At 42.0% G+C, this 27,042-nt stretch overlaps 1 protein-coding gene across 1 annotated transcript in view; it reads right to left on the bottom strand.

The window, feature by feature from the left end:
- robo2 (roundabout, axon guidance receptor, homolog 2 (Drosophila)) overlaps nt 1-27,042 on the bottom strand; it is a 423,708-nt gene that overhangs the window by 100,750 nt on the left and 295,916 nt on the right. The window contains exons 11-15 of the mRNA XM_055147808.1: nt 21,084-21,165; nt 20,419-20,584; nt 19,642-19,808; nt 19,046-19,167; nt 10,344-10,575 (exon numbers count right to left, since the gene is read on the bottom strand). Coding sequence (XP_055003783.1) covers nt 10,344-10,575; nt 19,046-19,167; nt 19,642-19,808; nt 20,419-20,584; nt 21,084-21,165 — 769 coding nt within the window. The remainder of the gene's footprint in view (nt 1-10,343; nt 10,576-19,045; nt 19,168-19,641; nt 19,809-20,418; nt 20,585-21,083; nt 21,166-27,042) is intronic.

Here is a 27,042-nt window from a genome sequence, read left to right as displayed (position 1 = left end):
ACCTTTGACTGACACACAGAGGACACCGAGATGCGCAGTGTAAATGTAGCAACATCAACCGCAACAGTTTACTGAAGCAAAACTTGAATTTCCCTTGGGATCAATAAAGTATCTTTCTGTCTGTCTGTTTCTTCTACCTATTTCTGTGTACAGTATATGCAACTTTAAGATGCAAAAAGTACAACTTGTACAAAATCAAACGCCCCACAAGCCATGGCCCCAAACACAACTGTCAAACACCGGAAATTACATGGACCGTCCGTGTAGTAAAACCTATTATTTTGCCCCAATTCGGTCTTGAACAACAAAAAGACATCAGTACCTTCTCTATCTGCTCGTCACACACCTCACACACCGTCCTCCTCCTCCTCCTCCTCCGCTCTGACCCCACACGCCCCGAATAAATAACATCCCAAAACAATACTTTAGACGCCACTTCCTCATTTGTGTGGCGGCGCGCGGGCGGAGAGCGGGCCAACACCGGCGCCGTCCTGACAGGTCAATTACTCGCCCTCTCCCCGCTACCCCCTCGCCGTCCAAAATGGCAGCCGTCAGCGTTCAAATCTGCTCTCATCCCTCTGCGCCGGACAAGATGAATGACTCCTCTGGGTGAACCTATCTCCCCCGATACAGATTACCCCGAAAGCATCCGCCGTTCAATTACATCCAGGTGAGCGGTGAGCGGTGGGCGGCAGCGGCGGTGGGCGGCAGCGGCGGCGCTGGCGTGTCGTGGCGAGAAAGCGAACAGGCAATGTCGTTCAAAGTTAATGTTATGAATGATTTAGCTGGAGGATTAGCATGGATATCCGCACTAACTCCACCAATGTGCTTCATTTTAGACAATTTTTTTGTATAAGAAGTTACTTACTGGGGCTTTAAAGGGCCCATATGACGATATTTTCTGATCTATTAATGTCGTTTCCTCGTCACAGACCTGGAGTTGTGTTTTGTTTCATTCAACCTACATATTTAGGCTCTTAGTTCTTCTCTTAAACAGAAAACACCTTGTGATGTCATGAGATAATATAGGAAGTGCTCCACTGTGTTTTTAAATTTCACACACCTTCACTAGAATTCAGTGGCAGAGCGTGCATTTCACTCATAGGTCTTCAGTAGTGCTCCGTCTGAAACAATCCTCAATACTCCTCCTCAAGAACTATTTTATAGTTACTTTATACACAGTATAAAGAGCCGTGGAGATACTCTGCACGGAGAAGAAGTGAGGAGAGGAGGGGAGCTAAACCAGGAGTAAACCAGGATTAAACCAGAACTAAACCAGGATTGTTTGTTGGGACTGGCCCAAAGGTGCGCCCGTAGACTGTCAGGTGACCACAGACGAAAGTACCGCACTGGGGCCGGTGCTCCACGCTGCACGGAGCTCTGGCTCCAGCGGCCGCATGGGGCTCAGTGCAGCTGTTGCACCATCGCTTTTTGCAGACACTCTCTCACTCGCTTTCGTGCTCTCTCTCACTCAAGTCCAAGATTAGTCCTGTTTTAGTCCTGGTTTAGTCCTGTTTTAGATGGTTTATTGATATATCGTGAGAAAGCTCACGATATGGTGGGGAGGCTCACAATTAGGGATGTAAGAATATCCGAATCTCTCAGTACAATATTTTCACGATATACATCTCACGGTACAATATTTTTTTTTTATTTCTTTTTTAAATTAAGAACAACAGAATATAACATTTAGAAAATAAAACAACAACATCAACATTTAACAATTATAATATCTAAAGTGCTCTTTCCATGTCAGTGCTAAAGTTAGTTTCCTTAGTTCAGTAGAGATTGGGAATTCCAGAATGACATCACAAAGTGTAACTGAGTGTTTCCTGTTTGAGAGAAGAACTCAGCCTAAATGTGCAGGTTTGTGTGTTAAACATGTGTGAATGAATCAAAACACAACTCCAGGTTTGTTTGTGATGTTTTAAAGATCACAAGAGTCCATTTTGTGTGATGTAGGACGTTTAAATTCAGCTTTGTAATAGTTTTGTATAAATAAAACATTATTTGGTGTTTATGTAAAACTAATCACACCAAATGTCCGATTATAAATGGGATGTTATGTACAGACTGTTACTCTCACTGGTGTTCAATTACATCCAGGTGAGCGGCGAGCGAGCGAAAAGGCAATGTCGTTCAAAGTTAATGTTATGAATGATTTAGCCAGCTGATTAGCATGCATATTTGCGCTAAACAATAGGCGTTTTTCATTAGCGGCCCGGGGAGCGCTCGCTAATAGAGCCATTAGCGGGGTGATGTATGACAGGGGCCAATGTGACCCCGAGTCCCGGAGCCGCTCTGAGTGATGGGCCGGGCAAATGTGCCGCTACAGTCCCACCAAAACAAATGGGACATGTAAACGTGAGGATATGTCATTTTCACAGCGCACATCAACACGCATTAGTCGAGTCAGGAGCAGGAGGAGCGCTGTGGAAAACATGATCGGCTCTTAAGAGAGAAGAACTGTGTAAATCATCTCTCACTCTGAATGTTAAAGCAGACATATTGTGCTGATTGGAGATGTGTAGGACTGTAGACTGTGAACGCTGGGACACTTCATCCAAATAATACTCCAGTGACAGAGCGACGACGGACACTTGAATGGATCTGAGGAGCTTTAATGTTCTTTCTTGTATCTTTTTATCCGTCTGTTTATCTATCCTTTAATCTGGTTATCTATATGCACATTTAAATCATATTACGAACTGAAAGTGTAATATAAATCAGCTTATGTATACCGATCATTACTCTTAAATGAATCCAGTTAATGAAGTTAATTAGCATCAGAACATTAAATAACAATCGAAGAAACAATCATATAAATATTTACAAACCACTTCTATCATAAACACAGACTTAGAAAGGTTAAAGGTCATGATCTAATGGTGAGTTTGATTATCCATTCGACCGGGAGGTCTGAGGATGTTTCCTACCAACAGACAACTGACACGCCCCTTTTCCTCGGACAGGGGAACTTAGAAGAACTCAGAGGAGTTTGAGCAAGAATTCCAAAATAGAATCCAAGACAGTTGTGCCCAATGTCACTTTTAAGTATGAACTGTTTTCATTGTGTTTAGTTTAAATGACAATTTTAGTCACTTGTATTACTGCAGTACTTTACTGCATATGTATTACTGCAGTACTTTACTGTGTCTGTATTACTGCAGTACTTTACTGAGTCTGTATTACTGCAGTACATTACTGCGTCTGTATTACTGCAATACTTTACTGCATCTGTATTACTGCAATACTTTACTGCGTCTGTATCTACCTGTCTGTAGTCAGTAGTCGTGTTGGTCATGTTTTTAGCCCATTTCCTGCTAACGTGCCAAAATGATCGACCATCACGTGACACCAACACTTTCACTTCACTAATGTACTGAATTATACTATTTATACTGAATTCTTTCTCGAGGTTGTGTAGTCGAAGTATTTATTTTGGAGCCTGGTACTCGGCCAGTGCTGAAGCAACAACAGCTTTCCAGTTAGTGTCCACATTTTTCTCCAAGTTGGACAAACATAATAAAATGGTTAAGACGTGACATCATATCTAAGATTCAAGTGGGAATCTGATGGATAAACGAGGGCAGTATTAGTCTAGCAGTAACAGTGTTACCATGGTGCTTTCAAGGACCCGTGAGCAGCCTGGGAAAACCTGAACTAAATGAACCATTACTGAACTAACAGTCATACTGGTGAATTTACAACAGTGTTTGTGTCTGCTCTGGTTAGAATCTATATCATTATCATTTGGACACTTTAAATTGCAAGATTCATCCAAAACTACTTAATAAAATAAACAAAATAACTGAGCTGTGATACTGTTGGCTCCTTCTAGCAGCTTTTTCAAATTTGTACTAAAAAGGACTTCCACATGAGGCACAACCTGTCCATATTTTGAGACAATATAGGTGAGTTTCAGCTGACATCATTGTTATTAAAAGCGCGTGTTGCATGCTGGGAAATATTTTGGTCAGAGGCAAGAAACACGGTAGCGTCAAACACAGTGCGTAACCTCGTGTATTTATCCCCGATAATGATAAATTCCTGCTACATTATCGGATGCACAAATAGAAGCACGGAAGAAGGAAAATATATTTTTCATATTCTGAGTGAAAAGAACCGCTAACGGTGAATTAAACGGCTTTCAAACATTCGCAGAGCAAATGTAGAAGATCCTAACAAACCGTGGACTCCAACAAGTTCAACAACACATCGAGACTCTTGGAGGTTTTCATCTTTTCTGCTGTGAATGGTCCAGGAGTTTCCACCAAGTCATTGTGGATATCACCCAAGTGAATATTTGTCCAGGTAGTTGGCGATTCAGACCAGAAATTTGGTTTGGTCCACCTTTTGTCGGGGTTGAAAAGGGTGATTTGTCGTCCGTCGATGTTCATGACCAATTTCTGGTCAAATGGTCTTGTGTCCTCTGCCGTTAGAGTGGATAAATAACCAGGATCAATACCCTTTACGTGCTTTCTCGCTCCGTCCTGTCATGTTGAATTAGTGTTTCTTGCCGCCGACCAAAATAATTCCCAGCATGCAACGTGCTCTTTTGTCAACAATGAAACTTGCCTATAATGAGATAAACTTGGATGTGTCTCTGTCTGCAGGTGAAGGCTCTGGTAACTAGCAGGTTCAGAGTAACACATAAAAAAAACCTAAATTTACACACATATTTGGAATACAAATATAAGAAAGGAAGAGTATATATGATTGTAGTCTTACATTAATTCAGTAAACACATTGAATTGTTAGAAATCATTCTTACAACGGTCACTTTTCAAAGTCCATATTCACATTAAACACTCTCCACTCTGGTCGCCGCTCAGCACATATACAGGTCTCCACATATACAGTGTCCCTGCTGCAGCGGCTGATACACACACATACACACACACACACACAGCCCCAGGACCCTCGGGGACCAGGGGAGATCAGGACAGGACACAGAGACTGATAGTCCGGACTGAAGTGATTAAAACGTCACCTTTAGATTACAGCACAGGTCTCAGAGCCGAGAGCGCTGCAGGATCCACACCGGTGTGTTCTGATCACACCTGCTCTCACACTCAAGTACAAAGTGGGTCGTGCAATTACTTTTCACAGCTGCCGTGCACTCATATCAATCTCTTAAGTTTTAAAAAATGTTCTACAGTCACATTTGAACCTGTGTCCTCAGAGTCTTAACCCGTCCAGACCTAAGGGCAATTTTAGTACATTTGTCCTCACCAGGATTTTTTTCATCTTAATGCTGCATTTAAAACTCCCCCTTTTACCCCCTAATGCAGTGTTATTTTTTTCAGTACAACCTGTTATTTCACAATCCTCTGCTGTAGTTGTGTCAAATGGCTGTAATAAAAACTACAGGACCAGAAATACTAATGAAAAAAACAAACAAACAAACAACCAAAAAAGGAAAATAAATTCAGACTGAAAAACCTAAACCTAACCTAAACCTAAACTTTTCAAATAAAAATAGCAAGGGATGCACAATTACACAGACCAAGATGCATAATTTGCCATTTATGTGAGAAATAGCTGCACTTAGAGCGGCTTTTTCAATTGTTCTGAACACAGACGCTCAGAGCATGGACCATTTTGACTCACTACACTCTTTGGCAAACTTTGGTCCAATCAAAATGGATGGAGCACATGAGTTTGGGGTAAAACAAAGACACTTGTTTTCTCTACATCATTAAGCAGTGTGTAAAGTAGGCTAAAGCTGCAAATATCCTCAGAAAGCTGCAACTCTCAGCAAGAAAAAAAGTAATTATCTATATTTTATGGTTGGAATGTTATGCACAGTTACATAAAACATATTCCCAGGTATCGTAAATGATACAGTCAGGCTGGAAGGGTTCACCTGCAGATAGAGACACATCCAAGTTTGTCTCTTTCTCAGTTTATGGACAGACTTTATGTGAAGATCTGAACCTCCAGAATTTCCTCCCTGAGCTGCAGAGGCTGCACTAGCACTGACTCATGACTGGTGCAGGTGCTGGGGTTTATGGAGTGACCGTTCTAAGTCCCTTGTATTTTGGACACGGTTACATCACATTTATGAAATCATATACACTGTTCCTTTAAATATACATTTAGAACATCCAGTCATGCTCTTTGGAGTTTGTTCGCAGAATGAAGACAGACGTCACTTTTCAGAAGTCAAGTCTAAGTGAAGAAAGTGAACTTCAGATGTACTTTGGTGTCAACAGGCTGCTCCCCTTTTCACTAGAATATAAGTGTTGAAAATATATAGAATTGGATATGAAAGTTTGTTTCTCCAGAACGTGTCTTGTTATCACAGTGAGAGAACTGCTGTCCGGTCTTGTCTGGACACTCCCTTCATCCTCCCTCCACTCCTCTTCTCTTCTTCTGTTCCTTTCTTGCCCCTTTCCTCCTGTCGCTTCCCCTCTCCTCCTCTCCTCTTTTCCTCTCCCCTCTCTTTCCTCTCTTCTCTCTTCTCCTCTGTCAGTAACAGGACATACATAGTGTAGCTTTGTCACACTCTCTATGTGTGATGTTTAAGTGTCTGAGCCCACACACTTCTCTACGGTCTGCTGTCCACTCTGTCCGCACTATTCTCTCAAACCACACGAGACTTCAAGCGTCTTTGGGTGGAAAATACTGTATCTTTGGGTTAGCAGACAAATGTTACAAGCGACTGCCACCTACAAGTGTGAATCGCAAACAATACTTTTGTTTTTGCTCTTTTTAACCACAATATACAGTATTAGGCTACGTTCAGACTGCAGGGCCGATGTTTTTGCGAGATCGCGACTTGTATGTGATCTCCAGTGTGAACATTAAACGGCCCAAAAGTGCACTGGAGACACGACGATGTCAACCTCAGCGAGCGTGCTCTGTGTTTACAGAAGTTGTCCAAACATGGACGCAGCATTGAGCACCTGGAGATTTTAAAGTTCCTCTCGTACCGGAGCCAGAACATAAACAACTTACTTGTTTTAAGGAGGAGATTGAGAAGGAGACGGATTAGGTTTTTGGCTGTGGCGTTTTGTGGGGCAGTTGAAAGGAACGTGTGGATGTGGAGACGGAGCCAAGAGTGGTGAGTGGTGATGTGCTTCACTTCAGTGACACAGAGTTCATTAACAATTTTCACCTACTTCAGCGCAAAATAGTGACGTTTGTGGCTTGTTGATAACGTGTAGGTGGATGAATGCACTTTGACCGTTCAAACTGAAGTCGCATGTCAAAAGATCAGATATGTATCGGTTTCAGGAGCACATATGCAAGTGTCCTGAGTCGCATTTCAAAAAATCAGATCTGTGTCGTTCAGACTGTCATTAAAAGATCAGATACAGGAACATAGGGGCCAAAAAATCAAATTTAGGTCACTTCAGGCTGCAGTGGCCTTAGTCGCAGGATCTTAGGGTGCATCCTTTTTGCTTTGGTGCTGTTTGAGCCCAGTTAAGTCCTGATGAAGACTTGGTTTGGTTCTGGTCTAGTCCAGGTTTAGATCTAGATGAAGTCCCATTGTTGTGGTGTATACGGGTATGCCTTTTAGACCACTTTTAGACCACTTTTAGACCACTTTTAGATCACTTTTAGATCACTTTTAGAGTTAGATCACACAGATAAAACCATGAGGGAATTCTCTTGACTATTCGTAACCCCATAAATGTGTACAGACATTTAGAGTAAAAGTACTGCATGATAGTTGTACTGGATCAAACCAAGCAGCACTAAAACCGTGAGCCTCCTCAGCCTCTACCTCTGAAAAATCACACATCATACACCGAAGTTTACACCACACTTTTTTAAAATTTTCCATATATACTCTAATGATGTGATATTTTGTGTTTAGTCCAAGGTTCTTTAACTCTTTTTTGTGCTGTATTGTTTTTACTGTAAGTGCTTTTGTATGTGAAACTCGGTTGCTATGGTGACGAAGTGTATATAATACTTGACACCTCTCATCAGATCGTGTTGTAAAGTTGGCAGTGTAGAACAGTGTAGTTTTGAGGAGGCACACACACACACACACACACACACAGTCTCTCTCTCTCTCTCTCATGTCTGGACTGATCTCCTTCACACATCTCCTCACACCTCACACAGACAGTCTCACAGCACCAGCAGCAGGTCCACGTGTGAGACTGGACACTGGTCAGCTCTGAGGAGGACTTGTGCATGCAGTCCTACACTCTATATAAACTCTATCCATCATGTTACACAAGAGAACGGAGAAAAACAGGACAGAACAACCCCAGGTAGGGAGATTGTATCTAGGGATGTACAGATAAAGGTATAAAATATCAGCGGTGATACAAAAACAAAAGCTAAATCGAAAAGACCTTTTTTTCACAATGGCTGGAAGTGTCCCGCTGTAAGTTTGTGGAAATTATGGTTACCCCTCTCCAGGCAGGCGTTGCAGATTTGCAACAGCTAAATGATAATTACCTATTTACTCCACATCCATATTTTAGGAGCTTTTTTTACTCAGGAGCCGTTTTTCCCATCCATGCTGATAAACGTGGGCGATGCAGACTGTGCAAGAACGGCTACACGCAAACGGCCTGCCAGAAGTGCAAAATACTTTTTTGGTTCACAAAGGATAAAAAAGTCAGGATTGTATATTACTACCCCATATGATAATTTTCCCCAAATATCAGATTTTTTCTGACACTAAAAATGAATTTGAGCCTGAGAGGGATAATGGTTTTCTATGGCAATATGTGAAAATGTTTCCTCACCATCTTCATAAATCTGCCCCATCACCAAATCTTTAACCAACAAGCTCCACAAAGAATAAACATTCTTCATGAAGAATTTATCCACAACTATCAAGAGAAGAAAGACAAACGCTTAGAGGAAACAATGAACACACATTAGTGACACACTCAACTAAACTAATGTTATGGTCATGAATAAAACAGAAGGAACTTTGTGACAAAGTGGGCCTTTGTCTCATTTTAAATTCACTTTAGTTTATGTTAAACATTTTTATTTCGAAAGGGGACTTTTTTGCTTTGGGAGTTACCAGGATACTCACCTGGGGGGAAGTATTTCCTGCTGGGGGGTATAAAAGCAAAGTGGGTGTCATCAATTAGGGAGAGACTTCTGTGCAGGTTGTTTGGTGTTTGTTGATTTGAGTTTTTTGTCTATTTGTACTTTTGTTGGTGAATTCCAGAAGTCTGTTTTTAAAATAAAAATGTTCTCTGCATAAACATACCTTTTTTTGTGTGTGTGTGTGTGTGTGTGTCATCTGCCTCCTACTTTGACCACTTTGGCCATCTTCCCCTTGTTCACTCACACTAATTCTACAATTAAAATCAAATCAATTTCATGAGGTGGATATTTGCATAGATAGAGATGTGTGCAGTTCAGATGTGAGACATCTCTAGGATCATAACATTAGTTTTGTTCAGTGTGTCACTAATGTGTCGTGGTTGTTCTCCTTTAAGCTTTCATCTTTCTTACCTTGACAGTTGTAGATAAATTCTTCGTAGACATTTCCACACACATTTTGCCAAAGAAAACCATTAACTGGAAGTTCCACAAACCTACAGCGGTGCACTTCCGGCTGCTGTGAAAAAAGGTCTTTTAGATGTAATAAGACTGTTTACTGGCTGGACAACAGTGTCTCAGAACATTTGAACTTTTCTCATACAAAGCTGGTCAGTCGTGTGTTGAAGGATAAACAACACAAGTGGATCTCTTGCGTAAAGACTTGACAGCATCACAACAAGCACTATTTTCCATCCCTACACTTGTACTGGTTAACTAAGTATTAGTATCAGAACTGAAAAGCTGGCTCAGTACATCAGACAAAAACATTGGGTAATAGCGCAGTATAAAAACCTAGAATCTCAATCCAGTCCAAATGACTCCCTGAAACATTCTCCATTTCAGAACTCATTGTCAATTTAAAAAAGAATTGCCTTGACTAATTTACACAGTGGTAAATATAACACTGTTTTTCTTAAATGGATGTTTGAACTCCTTGTACACAAAATTGTCTCTGAATTTTAAAGGAATTTTGAATGATGTAGATATTCCTTTTTTTAGAACTAGGTGTTAAGTATTTTTCAACTTTTCTTGATATAAATGATGTAAAACTATGATAAATATTGACCACAGGTACTCTCCACCAAACCAAGTCAGAATTAGAAAAACATGAAAACCTGTCGTATGCACATTAACCTTCATAAGATTAACTAGAAATCCAACCATCTTTGCAGAACCAGCAGTAGTAACAGTGGGTAATCGTTGTATTACCAGTACTTGTAGTAATAGCAGCAGTAGCAGCAGAAGTAATATTTGTAGTCGCAGTAGTTGTAGTAGCAGTATTTAAAGTAGTCGTAGTATTTGGTCCTTACCCTCCTCTGTGGTGCGTGCCGTCCGGGGTTCACTGTCCATGCCCTGGAACTCGTTGAAGTACGGCCGGGCCTTGATCTCGTAGGCGATGCCCTTCTTGAGCCCAGTGAGCACCACGCTGCGCTCAGAGGACACCTTCACCTCCACAGTCTGCCAGGGCCCCGGAGCGGGCAGCCCCGACGCCTGCCGGTACAGCACCCGGTACCCCTGGATGAACTGAGACTGACGGTCCACCTGACCAGAGGAGATACAGAGAGAGAACAGGTTCAGAGAGGGAAGACAAGTTTCTAGCTTGGTTAAGATTTTATATCTTGCCAAATGTAGTTCAGAACCTCCTGCTTTGTGTTAGTAGATCTAGACCCCCGCACTAACACCAACACTGATGCTATTACAGGTGCATTATAGAACTCTTCTGGTTTATGGTCTGACAACAGTTGCTTGAGAACTGCTGGTATAAGCATATCTATCTTATAGGAAAACTGTCAAAGATCTTGCTTAAAAGTAACAATTTCATCAAAATCATAAGAATTTCAATGCATTCAAATAAAGGAAAAGTCAAGAAGTCTAAAAAGTCTAAAGGTCCTTTCAGACTGGAGCATTAAAATGTCCAGTTTACTTGTAAAGTGGACACCAAATGTGGATGTGCATCTCGGGCATTCTGCGTTTTTGAGTGTTCAGGCATCAACGCTCTGGACACGTTGGCATTAGAAGTTGAACATTCTGAACTTTTGGCATCAGACGCGCCTCGTCAACGGATCAGGGACGACTATCCAGTGACGTAGTGATGTTACTGTCCGGAAGAAGAAGAAGAAAGAGAGAGACCCGGAAACTGGGGCAGGGAGCCACAAACACCAGAACAAGAAATTCTATGCTGTGTCATTAGCGGAGTTGAAATATATACACACCACTGAGCCGATCGCCCGGACTACACCAGGACTGGACCGGGACTAGATCAGGACTAAACCAGGACTACACCAGGACTACACCAGGACTGGACCAGGACTAGATCAGGACTAAAACCAGGACTACACCAGGACTACACCAGGACTGGACCAGGACTAGATCAGGACTAAATCTGGACTACACCAGGACTACACCAGGACTGGACCAGGACTGGACCAGGACTAGATCAGGACTAAACCTGGACTACACCAGGACTACACCAGGACTACACCAGGACTGGACCAGGTCAAAACCAAGACTAAACCAGTGTTTAGTCTAATAATAATGTTAATGAAGTCACAAAAGTTTATCGTTTATGATCGTACAAACTAATAATAACCAGGACTACACCAGGACTGGACCAGGTCTGGACCAGGTCAAAACCAAGACTAAACCAGTGTCATTAGTGGATTATAAACATATACATGCCGCAGCTGCCGAGCCGATCTCCTCCACTGATGGTTTTATGTAATAAATACACTAAAGTCTCTCTCAGCTTGGTTTGCCATAGATTTGGGAAAAGACGGGAAATGGCACTTGTTTCCAGAGTAATGAACGCCCTGGACGCGCATCAAGGATTTACTCCCATTCGTCCAGGTCGTCCAAGATGTAGGATCTGGGGTGTCTAAACTTAAATGCAAAAGCTTCCAGCTAGAGACGTCCAGCACGTCAAAGCCTGAATCGCCCTTAATACAGCAGAGTAGTTACACTTCAAAATTAAGTACCGTATTTTTCGGGCTATTAGTCACGCTCTTAAGCCTCCAACTCCCTCAAAAAACGACCGCGTGCCCCACAATCCAGAGTGCCCTATACACAAATCCACTTGGATGTCTCAGCACAACTTGAGTAAACTACAAAGCTGCACCACTCGCAGAACACACAAACACACACGGAGCAGACAGCGACCACACAGCGAAAAACACCCACAGACACACTCATCACAGACACACGCCGACGAGGAACAGAATGGAGGAACGAACCGAAAAAGCGAGTGCAATGTGCCACTTCTAGACACGACTGAACAACTGAGTCACTGCGAACACGCCGACAATCCGTTGGTCCCAGACAGCACCCTCCCTACACGCCACAACTGAACAAAGCCCAGAGTCACCGTGAACGAACAAACAAACCAAACCACTCACCCATCACACTGTTGGGTTTCCTTTAAAGTCCAGTGTGGTTTATTTGTGAAAAAAAAGTTCGAAAATAGACCATTTAACCGTGTGTCTTATAATCCAGAGCGTCTAATAGCCCGGAAAATACGGTAGGAGTCAAAATGTAGTAGTAGTAGTAGTAGTAGTAGTGGTAGGGATTTTATATTTTAACTTCAAAAGTCAAGTTTGTGGAGATGCAAGCCCGCTCACAGTAGATGTCAGCATGGTTTCAGAGCAGTAAAAATTTAAAAAGCAAGTAGGGCATTCATAAAAAAGTGTGTTTTGTGTATACTTCTGCACAGTTTGAATCTGTTTCTTAAATGTTGGACCCAGGAGTGCTTTCATTGTTGTCCATCAAACTAACCCCCCCACCACCCTCACTGCCACTCCTCACAGAGTAATATACCCTGATGACTCTGTGGGGGGCAGTAGTGAGTTTAATGTGTGTTTTATCACTTGCTTAGACACACTTAGCTCAATGAGGCCGCTGCATTAGCTCACGGTGCTAACCCCGAGCCCAGGCACACTTAAGCACTCAAGCTCTCCCGTAATGGTTTCTTTAAGGGCACCGCCTGCGTCCCTGATGCATCATCAATATGAAGCCCTGACACGCACAAGGAGGTGGGACACGAGACGGACGTCAAGCTGCAAAAGTGACACGGGGAACAGGAAACGGGCTACACCAGTGGGTCTCAAACATTTATATTATCACCTGAGGAAATGTTCGAACCTTTGAGTAACACCAGATCTAAACCAGGTCTAGAACAGGACTGATCTGTGGGAATAAACCTGGTCTAAAACACGTCTACACAACTGTGATACTGGGTCTAAACAAGGACTAACCCAAAGGAGAACTGTCAATTATCAACTGATTACTGCAGACAACAAAACATCCTGCATCCAGCTAAATGAAGCTCATCAAGGCTAGCAGATTTGAAATTTCGAATGTGTTTAGCATAGCAACCAATGAGCCAATCAGGAGTGGGGCTGTTGAAGGTAACGCCCCTTGTTAAATGGGGTGTGCAAAAATATTGAAATCTTGATATATATCATAAGGTTTAATTTGATGATACATTTGATGTATCGATATCGGGGCTGCTGTATTGATATATCGCCAAGAGTATTTTTAGGTATATTTCACTAAATTATTTTGTATAACAGCTACAGTTGACATTTTCACAGTTTTTGATGAGTAAAATAAGTGTTAACTTAACTTAACTTTTCACAAACTTAGTGACTTTGCAGACTTAGCAGACTTTTAGTATCACAACCATGATTTAGCCCTTGTTTTTCAATGAACTGCAGCGAACTGACTTTGAAATATATCGTATCGAATCATATTGAATCAAAAGTACACTGTATAGCAAAATGTATCATATCATGGCCTGTGTATGGAGTTATTTATCGTATCGGCAACTTCTTCAAAGCTAGAAATTCTAACAACTCTATAGCTGTCATGATGTGTGGAGAATTCCTCAGTTGTCCAGGTAGAACCCACAGGAAAGGAGAAATTCAATTTGTCAACTGGACAAACGAACGCTCATCCAAGATGTTTCTTCTTTCTTATATCTGCCTGCAGGAGGAGCTAACTACACTGAAACTCCTCTGAAACTAACACACCTACTTGTTTACAGTTTCTGTTTGTTTGTAGCTCGGCCTATTCATCTTTACTGAGTGAGAGGACATATTAATAGATTCTTTCAGGCCCATAATGAGTGCTTCACACCTCTGGACCTGACCTGGCTACTTCTGTAGTTGTCTTTGTTTTAGGTTTGAGGGTGGAGTTGTTGGAGACAGATGATGTCTGAAGCCTCCATTTCTGGTCAAGGAAGGATTGTTTTTCCTAACAAAAAGCTGTCAATCCAACCTATTTCTAACGCTACCTGTTACCAACCTCTGGGAATGATGACACCTGACTGCTCTGTTATTAATGTTCACATATTACTTTATGGAAAAAAAATAGCAAAATACAAACCCCAGGATCATGTAGAGTGGGTTAATATGGACATTTGAAGACCAGCATGAGGAGCCTGACATCAGCAGTTACACAGAGAGGAGCTACTATTTTTCAAAAGGCAAAAAAGTTGTAACCACAATGGTACAGCTTCCACACTCACTTCCTGTTTGGCGGCGGCTAGCGGGTTCGCTGTGCCCATTTATAAATGCAGTCTATGATTATTAAGATTATCATTCCTCCAGGTCTAGTCTGACGTCCAAACGAGTGTGGATAATAAGTTAGCGTGGACATATTTCTGGCCGGCTCATACTTAGACTTGCTTTTCTCGTTATTAAAGTGGAGTTGATGTTTATTCCAGTTGGGTTTTATTTATGGAGTGTGTGTGTGTGTGTGTGTGTGTGTGTGTGTGTGTGTGGAGGCAGTTGCGGCGGCGGAGCATCCATCAGGCTGATGGCTTGTTAACACAGCGCTGAGTACAGGATTAACACTAAAACTGTTCAGGTTTTCTCACACGCTCGAGCCGGACACAAGAGTCACTCACACAGATGAATGTCCTTTCCTCACGCTCAACCTAAAACCTCTTCTCCATCTCGTTCCTGTCTTCTCCTCCTTTTCTCATCCATCCTGTCCCCATCTTCTCCTCCATCTCTCACCCATCTCATCACCGTCTCCTCCTCCTTCTCCTCTTCTCACCCATTTTGTCCCCATCTTCTCCTTCTCCTCCTCTTCTCTGCCATCTCATTTCCGTCTTCTCCTCCATCTCTCACTCATCTCTCCCTCTTCTCCTCCTTTTCTCATCCATCCTGTCCCAATCTTCTCCTCCATCGCTCACCCATCTCTTCCTCTTGTCCTCCATCTCTCAGCCCTCTCTTCCCTGTCTTCTCCTCCTCCTCTTCTCACCCATTTCATTCCTGTCTTCTCCTCCACCCCTCACCCATCTCTTGCGCCTCTCTTCCTCTTCTAATCCATCTCTCCTTCTTCTCCCCCTCTTCTCACCCATCCTGTCCCTGTCTTCTCCATCTCTCACCCATTTCTCCCTCTTCTCCTCCATCTCTCAGTCATCTCTTCCTCTTCTTCTCCATCTCTCACCCATCTCGTCCCAGTCTTCTCCTGGTCCTCTGCCTTCCTCCCCTTCTCCTTCTCTCCTTCTCTCTCCTTCTCTCCTTTCCACTCCTCTAATCCATCTCCCCTCCTCTCCTACCCCTCCACTCTTCCTTCTCTCCTCCTTTACCCTCATCTACATTTCTCATCCTCTTCTCCCTCCTCACCTCCTTCGCTCCTTCCCCGCCCTCCTCCCCTTCTCCTTTTGTCCTTCTTCTCTCCCCCTTCTCTCCTTTCTACTCGTCTAATCCATCTCTCCACCTCTCTTACCCCTCCACTCATCATTCTCTCCTACTCTACCCTCCTCTATGTTCCTCATCCTCCTCCACCTCCCTTCCTTCTTCTCTCCTTCCCCATCCTCCTCCACTTCTCCTTCTGTCCTTCTTCTCTCGCCTCCACTCCTACCCCATCCACTCATCCTTCTCTCCTACTCTACCCTCCTCTACGTTCCTCATCCTCCCATCCTCCTCCTCTCCTCCTGCCCCTCTTTTCCTTGACTCCATCTCTCTTTTCCCTTACCCCTCTCCTTCTCTCTTCCTCCTCTCCTCTTCTTCTCTCCTTTCCTTTCCTCTCCTCTCCTCCACCTCCCCTCTGTTCATCCTTCTCTCCTCCTCTACCTTTCTCATCTTCCAATCCTACTCTCCAGCCACCTCCTCTCTCCTCTGATCCACCTTTCCCCTTCCTCCTCTCCTTCCTCTCCACCTTCTCTCCTCTTCTTCCCCTCTTCTTCAACTCCTCCTCCTCTCCTCTCGTTCATTAAAGTCTCCTCCTTCATTCCGCTGAGCCGTGATTGGACGTTTGAGTCATAAAGCGACACATTAGGCAGGTCGCCGGGTCGGTAAACACGCCGGCGTGATGCTCGCGTGTGATTGGTCAGAACGCAGCATTAGCCTCTGTCAGCGAATTACACGTGATACTTTAAATACACATATGCCCCGACGGGATTTACATGAAAATACGCCGAAAATATATGCACCATTTTGTGTTTGGCAAATATGTTTGTGTGAACGTGGCCGCGATTCAAACGACCACGATGTATGTGAACATGTTATATTAATGCAGTCAGGAGAATCATTTGCATAGTGCGTGTGTTGTGTTATGAAAATATACGGACGACAATAAATAACAGTTATGGATGGCATTATAAAATCTGACAAAAATGATGAATTATTTTTTATTACGAGCGATAAACAAAAGCGAGATTGGAGAAATTAAAGCGGTGGCGTTTTACTTCTATGGGGTTTAATCACCGTTTGTCGTTTTGAAAATGTTATATTCACGTGTGTTATAAGTTTAATTTTCATTTTTGATGCGCCCCACTCCCTTTGCTCTCATGCTAAGTCGCTCCCCCGTCAGAGCGCAGTAACGCAAACTACTGCACATGGAAATTCAGGTTTGTGCATTTGTTACGTACGTGACCAAAGCGTCGAAGTGTCGGTCCCTCCTATTCACTCTGCGTGAACAGAGTGTTCAGCGCACTTCTGTGGTTTGACAAGCGCTAAACTGCTACAGTATAAAAGATGCACCAATATTTCTTAAAAGTGTTGGGTAGTGAGGAGTATTGTGTGAGGTTAGTGGTGATTTTGACGACTTCTGGCATTTGTTTAATTTTCGATGGCATCTACAAGTGGAAAAAAGTGATCCATGGTTTGGCATCACTTTGATCTAATTCCACCTAACAAGGAAACACCTATTTTCTTATTTACAACATGTTATTTATGTTGCTCTTTACATATTATTTTAAATCATCATTATTATTGTTGTTGTTGTTACGGTGTTGCTCTGCACACAACTATACTAACACTAACAATACTTCATCGATGCTGAGACACCTGCATCGTGCCGATGGTTAAATTTGTCCACTAGAGGTCAGTGTTTCTCCGAAGCCTCAGACACGTCCAACCATTTGAGACAATATTGCGACTGAGGTGTCAATGCTTCACGAGGCTCCAGTCGCCCATCGCTAATGATATCAGTGTTTCTCAAACTGGTTTTTATTTCTATTTCTAGTGGTCTGTCAGGTCCAGTACAGTTTTAATATTGGTGGTTTCAGATTCTAGAATGTGATGATTTCATACTACCAGATGAAGGGCAAGAACAGTTTTTCCTACTGATCACATTGTACTTTACCATGAAAAATCCAAAAGGAAATTTCACAAATGTTGAACCTGAACACTTCTAGGAGTTTCTCGACACAATGAACTCAGTGTACGGCAACAAAAATCTGCCCCCGTCTGTATGAAATAACACTAATCTATAGAATGTTGTGATATGTTGTGATGTCATCTGAAACCCACCAATTGTCTTAATTTAGAGACAGTATAATTTACTTTTTGGTCCTTCTTTGAGTGGGTAGGTTTTGATTAGAACTATTAAAAGTGTGTGAGGTTGAGTGGAGGTTGAAGAAACACTTTTAACACTGAAAACAAGAGTCGCAAGTCCCACATCACCAGGATCGTCTCAGCTTCTAAATCAGGAGTCTCCAACCTTTTTCCTCCGGGGGGCTACTTTTACAAAAAGAAAATGCCAAAGAGCTACTAGTTTTAGTAGTAAGAAAAAATTGAGCATATACAGTATAAGAGCCACGGTAAGCCTTCGATGAAGTACAGTTAGATGCCTATAAAACATAATCCATTATCGATTTATTAGTGTACAAAGTCTGGCATCAATATGACACATGTACAACAGTAAAAGCATTTGATTCATCAAATTTTACTTATTCAGCACAATACAAGTAATTCAGAAATTCCTTAACGAGCTACATTATAGCAGGTGGAGAGCTACCGGTAGCTCCTGAGGTACAAGTTGGAGACCCCTGTTCTAAACGTCTAACTAAACAAGCTTCTGATTTTGGACGATATTATCTAAGTGTTTCTTATGAGCAATTATGGCTGCCAAGTTTAAAAGATAATGCTAAATTACTCGATGTACCAGAACATTTCATAGCCCCCATTCACACCTCTGTATATAAAAGTGGACAAAGTGTGACATCACTCATAGTGTTCAGCTCCAGTCAAATAAAGCTCATGAGGCCAGCAGTCATAGGGGTGAATTCTGAGCCGAGTTCCATATTAGGAATAGGAATTTATTTACAGACAAAATAGTGAAATAAAAACACCAGGATCATGTAGAGCAGGTTAATAAAAACATTTTAAGACCAAAATAACGAGTATCACAGCAGTAGTTACACAGAGAGGGGCGACGAATTTGTTGTCACAGTCACTGAAGTCGTTGAAGTTGGAAGCGCGCCAATGTTCACTTCCTGTTGTTATTATTATTTAGTTTATTTATGAGACAGGGACAGAGCACAATACACATTAACCTTAACAGGAGAGATGTTTGTGTCAGATTGTAGCACTAGAGTTAAAGAACGCTCTAGAACATGGTGGCTGGCAGTTTAGCTATGTCCATGTACAGTTTATGATTCACACCTATTTGAGCTGCTTTAGACGGTGACAGGTCTGACAGGTGTAGGGGCAAAGACGAGCTGAATTCAGTCGTTTAACGCACTGGGATTTCTCTGGATGTAAAAGTATTGACAGAGACTTACCGTCCACGTGGCCTGGATGGAGGTGGGGCTGAGGACCACAGGGTTATGGAGCTTCACCAGGACCTCGCCCAGCTCCTTCTGCACGTGCCTGTGGTCTACACCCTGAGATGGAGGGCTGATGTCTGCAACACACACACACACACACACAAGACACAACATCAGCATTAATCTGTTCACTACAGGGATCCAGAGTTTTGGGCCGATCCAAACACAGTCACTTATTTGTAGAACGTGTCTCAGATATAGAGATGCTTCACAGTGACTAAACTAATATATGGCTTATTACATCATCTCTTCTGCTTGTTTGAACTGGTTGTTGTGGGTTACTGTAAAAAATAAAATAAAATCTGTCCCTTACAGATGCAGTTTTGGACTAAACCAAAAAAACACTTCAGTATGAGCAGTGCCCATTTTAACTGTCCAATTCAACAATTCTTAATATGAACATTTCAAATAATCGTACCAACTCTGTCAATGAAATACAGTCAGAGGTTAGAGTGAGGTTTTACAATCACATTTAAACAGCACAGATGTTAAAAATGTGTCATAATGAGACACAGACAAAGATGTAGAGTGTGTTTTTCAGTAGTTGTTACCTTGCGTCCTGACGGGCTCGGACATGGGGCTGGGGTCGCTCACGCCCTGGCTGCTGACTGCTCGCACCATGAACAGGTAGATGGTGTTTGGACGCAGCCCCTTCACGGTGAAGTGAGGGGTCTTCACGTGCTCTGCTACGGTCTGCCAACTGTTACTCACCGACTGACTGCAACAGCACAGCACAACATGCACAGTGAAGAAACACCTCAGATGAACACACTGCAGATTTTACACTGGTCTTGTTCCTCTTTTTGTGTAGAAATGTTGATGGTGGAAAAATAAAATCACAAACTAAAGATAAACCATCGTTTATCAGTGTTTATTACACTGACATGAGTGATTTAGCTGCTACTAGGCTACTTCATCTGCACATTTGTTTTTTATCAGTTTCACCTCATTTAAACTGTCAGTATCAGTAAACGTTAAAGGTACTGGGCTTTATAATACAAGTTTTTTTTGTTTTGTTTTGTTTTTTCCCACAAACATCTCCAAGGACCTTCTTTGATGATATAGGAAGATAAAAAGTAAACCAGATGTCCAGATATCACAGAATTATGGTGAAATCTACGTGATCTACTGTATATCTATTATACTTTATACTCTCACCTGTGTTAGGTTAGGATAACTGTGTTTAATCTGAGTGGTTTTAAGATAAAGTATTGAAAAAGGCAACACTATCATATTTAGTCACGTGGATACAGGAGCTCAGTATTTTGCTCTCATTATTATTTAACTATTATCATGCTGCAAAGTTGCCCAGAAGTTTGTATTTGTACCTGAAAGCCTCGATGACGTAGGAGATGACAGGTGCAGCGGTGGAGGTCCCTGCCTGCCAGGACAGGGACACACTGTTCTTGGTGACATCAGTGACCTGAGGTTTGGACGGGGGTCCGGGCAGGTCCGGCTCCTCCGGGCCCTTCACCACCACGGCCCCGGCAGACTCTGAGGGACACACACACACACATGAAGGAAACGGTCAAAACGATGCATAGACAAACTTATGGAACTCTTTTAAACCTTCAGTTCAGTCAAAGCCCCGGACATTAAGGAGTCAGTCTTGCCCATGGACAAAACAAAAAGATTGAGAGGATCTGACCGCTCTACCAATAATGTTTTATTATGCCAGGAGCGGAATCTGAACTACCAAACTTTAGATCACAGAAGGAGATGTAATGGAGATCTCGACCTCCTAAACTCCTGCTGTTCTGTCTTTTCAGTGTCTGTCAATAACAGTGCAGTGACTTTTCCTCCTGTAAGTGTACTGTAAGCTGGGGCAGGAGTTTCAGTGCAAAACTCCTCCCAGTTCCATCAGTGAACATACCGTCCAGGAGACCACCAATGTAACACTGAACCACTCTTAGCCAAATGAAGGATTACACCGTCTCATCCTTTCAGAATCCTTTTCAGACTGACCCATGATAACCCACATTCATGTTCTTACCTTTGACCTCCAGGAAGGCGCTCCAGGATGTCTCTCCACTGGAGCTGGTGGCCACGCAGGTGTAGATGCCAGAGTCAGAGACCTGTGAGGGAGAAGAACACACACACACAAACACAGAGGAGGTCAGGTCACAGTGGTTGGAGAAGGTTCAGACATGTTCTCTGCATTATAAACCCCGTCAAACAATAAAACTGACACAACCACGAGCGCTGAGTGACCAAGCTCCAACAAAAGTGGAACCTAACTGGAGGACTGGACTTGAGGTAGAACATCCAAACTACAATCAGAGGTGGTACAGCATCCAAAAATGTACTCAAGTAAGAGTAACATCACATTAAATCTAATTTAAAGTAAAAAAATATATTTGGGAAAACGGTAACATCTGATTTGTAGTTAATGTAATTCAAAGATCAAAACATGAAATAATGCACAAATTCTGGTAATTTTAAAGGACAGACACAAAAATGAGACAAACTAAATCAGATCATGGATTACATCAAATTTAATTCATTAATAATAATAAAATAAAATGACCTGCTCTTGATCTCCCAACACAATCACTTTAAGTTCCATTCTAAAGTGCTGATGTCCTGTCCCTGTCTCTCCGTCCATCCCAAACCAAACCTTATGTCATCAGTGTGTGTCTGTGTGTGTTTGTGTCTGTGTGTGTGTGTGTCTGTGTGTGTGTGTGTGTGTGTGTGTGTGTGTGTGTGTGTGTGTGTGCTTGTGTGTCTCAAAGTGCTGATGTTAATTCCATCATCTCGTCCATTCAGAACTCACCACTCTCTCTTCGGTCGCCCGTCAGACAGAGGAGCGGAGCACGGAGCAGGACTAATTCATTTAAGGTGGGCCTCGGCGCGCTCTGGCTCGCTGACAGCTGCTGGCGGAGGGACTACTTTTTTCATCTCCTTATTGAATCATGTCAGCGGTCGGCCGTGTCATCAGGGGTAACGGCTCGTGGAGAATATTCATCTTGATTAGCATAATTTGGGGAGTTTTTAGCCATTTTCTTAGGTGTACACTTGTTTCTTTTTAGTTCCAGTTGACTGTTTACTGTTTTGCAGTTACCATGTTATAATGAGCTTTTAGATGTGTTTGAGTAATGTAGTGATCTCTACTTGGCTCTATTCAAACCCTCGTTATGGTGAGCTGTAAGGTTCTGTCCAAGGCAGAGTCCTGCACGGGTCCATATTTGGAGACTTGCAGTACGGCGTAGTAAAGCACCACACCCGCCCGCTAACCCCTGATTATATCAAAGTAAATCCACATCCACCTGGACCCGTTAATATTCAACCCGTTACTCACCCGTGCCCAGTGATAAATCACCACTCGCCAAACTAAACTTTTATCTCATCTGTCTTGTCGATGCTGCTCAAACAATGAAAGCTGCTGGGCGAAAACTGACACGATCGCTGTTAAGTGACGTAGGCTCTAATTTAAATATTGTAGCCCCTTGCAGTTGACTGAACACACTGTGATTAAATGGTCACACACATGGACACTGTGGGCAAGGTGGGTTAAGTGTCTTCCCCAAGGACACAACAACAGCATTCATCTGTGGGAGCTGGAATCACACCAGCAACCTGTGGGTCAGTGGATCTGACCACTCAACCTGTGATGTTTATGTTGAGAGCTGGAATCAAACCGCCAACCTTCAGATCAGTGGGCAAATGCTCTACCAACTGAGCTACTGCCGCCCCTTTTTGGTGATTACCACAATTTGAACATGATAGTCTAATACAGGGCGTCAAACTCAAATTCACAGAGGCCAAAATTAAAAACTGGGACTAAGTCGTGGGCCAAACTCAATATTTACTGAAAAATTTCAACAACATCTGCATGTTTTCTCTTTTTTCAAGCTATGTAATGCTAAACCTTTTCTTATTAAAATACATGTTTAATAATAGTTTTGCTTAAACACTGAATCCAGAACAAGCAGAATATAAAATAATGACACAATTTTAAATAAATATTGTCTCTATAGTCGATCTGTAGCCGGTGGGGCAGCTCTAATACATATTTGATATGATCTCGCGGGCCAAATATAATTATATCACAGGTCAAATTTGGCCCACGGGCCTGAGTTTAACATGTCTGGTCTAATATATATATATACTGTATATTTGTATATACTACTCACCCGCATACCCGCCCATAAAATTCCAGAATGTTAAAACACGCCCATTTCAGCAAATATTTGCAGGTACCCAAACCGGTGAAAGACTCTGGTCCAAGGCTCCGCCCACAATGCTACATCCCCCCTGCTCCCACATGACAATTCTCCATAAATATATTTTTAAAAAAAACAAAAAAAAACATGATACTAAATAATATACTACAACTTCACAAACCTGATGTGATGTGCAGTAGTTTCAGTAGTGCGATACATGGTGATTATGTTGTGATAGCGCTCTGAAGGGGGAGTGACTTAGTGCAGAGAGCAAATGGAGAGGGGACAACAACTAAACTGAAACTTATTAGATAGGTTAAGTATTTTTTTTTTGTTTTTTCGCCAACTATAACTTTTTTTCTACTATAGCAATGTTATTTTGGAATTTTTTTTGGCCAAAGTGCAGTTTTTTGTACCTCACCGAGAGAAAACCTTGGTTAAAAAATCCAAAACATTATTAATATTTTGAAGAATGAAGTGAGAATTTAATCTGCAAAATAAATGATAAAAAATCCAAATAACTAAACAAACTATTAAAAATACTCCCTTCTTCACTGCATTTGAACTCGTATCTGTTCATATTAAAGGTGCACTGTGTAACTTTTCTAGTGGAGAGTTTGCATTCACGAAACTTGTCAACAGATCAAGTTACAGGTCAGATCTGTGGAGAGGAGACGCTGCACACAATTCATCTTCATTCTTACTGTTTTAGTCACAATAAAAAATGTATAAATGCCAGATAGAAAAGTTTAATATTACATTTCAGACAAAGTGATAACATCTCCATGGAGACAAGCATGTAGCAAACCCTCCACGTGCACGTTTAATGTAAGAAGCCATTAACCGGTTCAGTAGCGACATTTTCTTTTCTTGTTTTTTTTCCCCCACTCTTTTCATCAGCTTTATTGAATCACGTCAGCGGTCGGCCGTGTTGTCAGGAGTAACAGATATTCCTCTGGGGGTTGATGGAGAGACGGAGCGAGGGGACAGGGCAGATGAGCGAGGCTAAATCGAATCAGGTCTAAACGTCCACGTGCGTCTGCGAGCCCGGCTGAGCTACGCTAATGTGACGCTAACTCAAACTGTAAAACCATTTCACAATCAATAGCAGCTATTCATCTTCCATCATGTGTCCCCCGCTTCCACTCAACAACATTACACCCGCAAAACTGCACCCAATCTGGCAACGCACGTACACAAGTTTAAAGTAAAGGGCTCCTGTAATGCTTGACCATGTTAGAATTTCACTTCCATATTTGAGTAATGTATTTTTTGGAGGATAAGTCATACTTTTTTTCATGGTTTGAGTGTTTCCTGTGACCAGTGTTGGGAAGGTTACTTTTAAAATGTATTCCCCTACAGATTACAGATTACATATCCCAAAAGGTAATTTGTAACGGAATCCATTAAGTTAAAGTGAGTAACGTAATCTGAATACTTTGGATTACTTGATTTGCTGTAGAGAAGCAAAGACTAGGATCTTAACATAAGATGTTTTATCTGCTAAAAGAAAATAAAAAGCCCAGACTTTACTTAAACATATTAAAAATATTATTGATAGAAGAGGAGGAAACACGGTCCATGCAGCATGGTTTAGTCCTGTTAAATCTTGTTTTAGTCCTGGTTTAGACCTGGTTTAGATCTAGTTTAGACCTGGTTTAGGCCTGTTTTAGGCCTGTTTTAGTCTTGGTTTAGACCTGGTTTAGACCTGGTTTTAGACCTGGTTTAGACCTGGTTTAGAGTTTACCTGGTTTAGTCCTGGTTTAGACCTAGTTTAGACCTGGTTTAGACCTGGTTTAGACCTGGTTTAGACCTGGTTTTAGACCTGGTTTAGTCCTGGTTTAGACCTAGTTTAGACCTAGTTTAGACCTGGTTTAGACCTGGTTTAGACCTGTTTTAGACCTGGTTTTAGACCTGGTTTTAGACCTGGTTTAGACCTGGTTTTAGACCTGGTTTAGACCGTTTAGACCTGGTTTTAGACCTGGTTTAGACCTGGTTTAGACCTGTTTTAGACCTGGATTTAGACCTGGTTTTAGACCTGGTTTTAGACCTGGTTTAGACCTGTTTTAGAGCTGGGTTTAGAAGCTGGTTTAGATCTAGTTTAGACCTGGTTTAGTTTCCGGCAATGAGTGGAATTACCCCCCAAAAAAAGGGGGGTATAGCCCAAAACGAAAAAAACACGAAAAAAGGAAAACAGGAAAATGCCGCCGTGTAATCCATTTATTTCAACAAAATAACTGTAATCCAATTACCACTCACTGAAACAGTAACTGTAACTGAATACAGTTACTCATAATTTGTACTCTGATTTCGTAACTCCGGTACATGTAATCTGTTACTCCCCAACACTGACTGTGACTTATTCTCTGGTGCGACTTCTGTATTAAAGTGGTGAGAGGTTCTAGTCTTGTGTGTGAGGATCTGCTGCTCCTGTTCCTCCTGCACCACTGTCACTTCACTCTACTGCACATGTCTCCTGCAGAAAGAGCCTCTGTTCTGTCTGTATCATGTCAGTCGATCGCACCATTACTTCTGCACCACTCAACTCTTTAACATTTAAACAAACTTATAAAGACGACTGAGAAGACTGAACACAAATGCCCCAAAAACAAATTCCGATTTTGTAGATTACAAGCTGCAAGTCATGAAATCTGCAGCTGAAAACGATAATCGAGCAGCAGAAAGAAAGTTTGGAGTGAGAGAGAAACTTGTGACACTGGGAGGATGCACCATGAAACTTTCCTGAAGTCACTGGATGGATGGACAAAGTCTGGACTTCAGTGACACTGAAACCATCCTGTCGGGATTCAGAAAGACCCGAATAATTCTAACTGGAACTGATGCTGAGTCTGACGACAGCGACACAGAAGAGGAAGCGTCGCTCTGTTTACCTCCGGAGGTCGAGGCGAGTTGTTCAGAAGTGACACCGAGGATGAAGAATTGAAGTGATTTAGTGATTTGGAGTGAGATGGAGAGTTTGGTTAAACTTGTTCTGTTCTGTTGTTTATGTTATAGTTTATCTGAAGAACTGTTCATATGTGACGTTAACAGTCTGTTGTTCTCTCTTCTATTGTTTTTACTACAACTTGACTTTCAACAGGAAATGTTGGTTCCTGGTCTCTGATTTTATAAACCAAATTTCCCCCAAAAAGTGCGACTTATAGTTCAGTGCGATTTATAATCTGAAAAATACGGTAATTGGTTTCTTGACTTAAGGGGCCATTTTGAGCACTTTTTATCCAATTTAAGTATATATTTTGTTTTGTTAAACCCCGTGGATAACCAGTTTCCCAGCAGACACATTGCTTTTGTCATCGAAGCCACTACACGCTGCTGTATTGTCTTTAGTAACAACACAATAAAGCCGAGCATCTATCAGCAGTGGTCGCTCATGTATGTGCCCAAACACACATTCATCACACACGAGACGCACACAGACACATGTTTGGTGCGCCTCCTCTTGATTTTACACAGGAAATGTCGGTTCCTGGTCTCTGATTTTATAAAATAAATTTCCCCCCAAATGTGCAACTTACATATGTTTTTTTCTTCTTCACTTATGCATTTTTTGGCTGGTGCGACTTATACTCCAGAAAATACAGTAATCATGACATTATTTCATGTCCTTTTCAAGAGCTGAAAATCCTCCTGCCACCTGATGATGTCATGAGGTGGTCTTTTTAAAGTGCACACATCTCCACTAGAATAACAGGCGCACTTATGTTTATGATGAAGAATTAGTTATGGTTATGTAATTAAAAATTATTATTATAGTGCAGCTGATACATG

Source organism: Boleophthalmus pectinirostris, unplaced genomic scaffold (genome assembly GCF_026225935.1).
Source record: "Boleophthalmus pectinirostris isolate CB_2022bp ecotype Guang Dong unplaced genomic scaffold, ASM2622593v1 HiC_scaffold_9, whole genome shotgun sequence".
NCBI lineage: Eukaryota > Metazoa > Chordata > Actinopteri > Gobiiformes > Gobiidae > Boleophthalmus > Boleophthalmus pectinirostris.
This window is presented reverse-complemented; position numbering and strand designations above follow the sequence as displayed.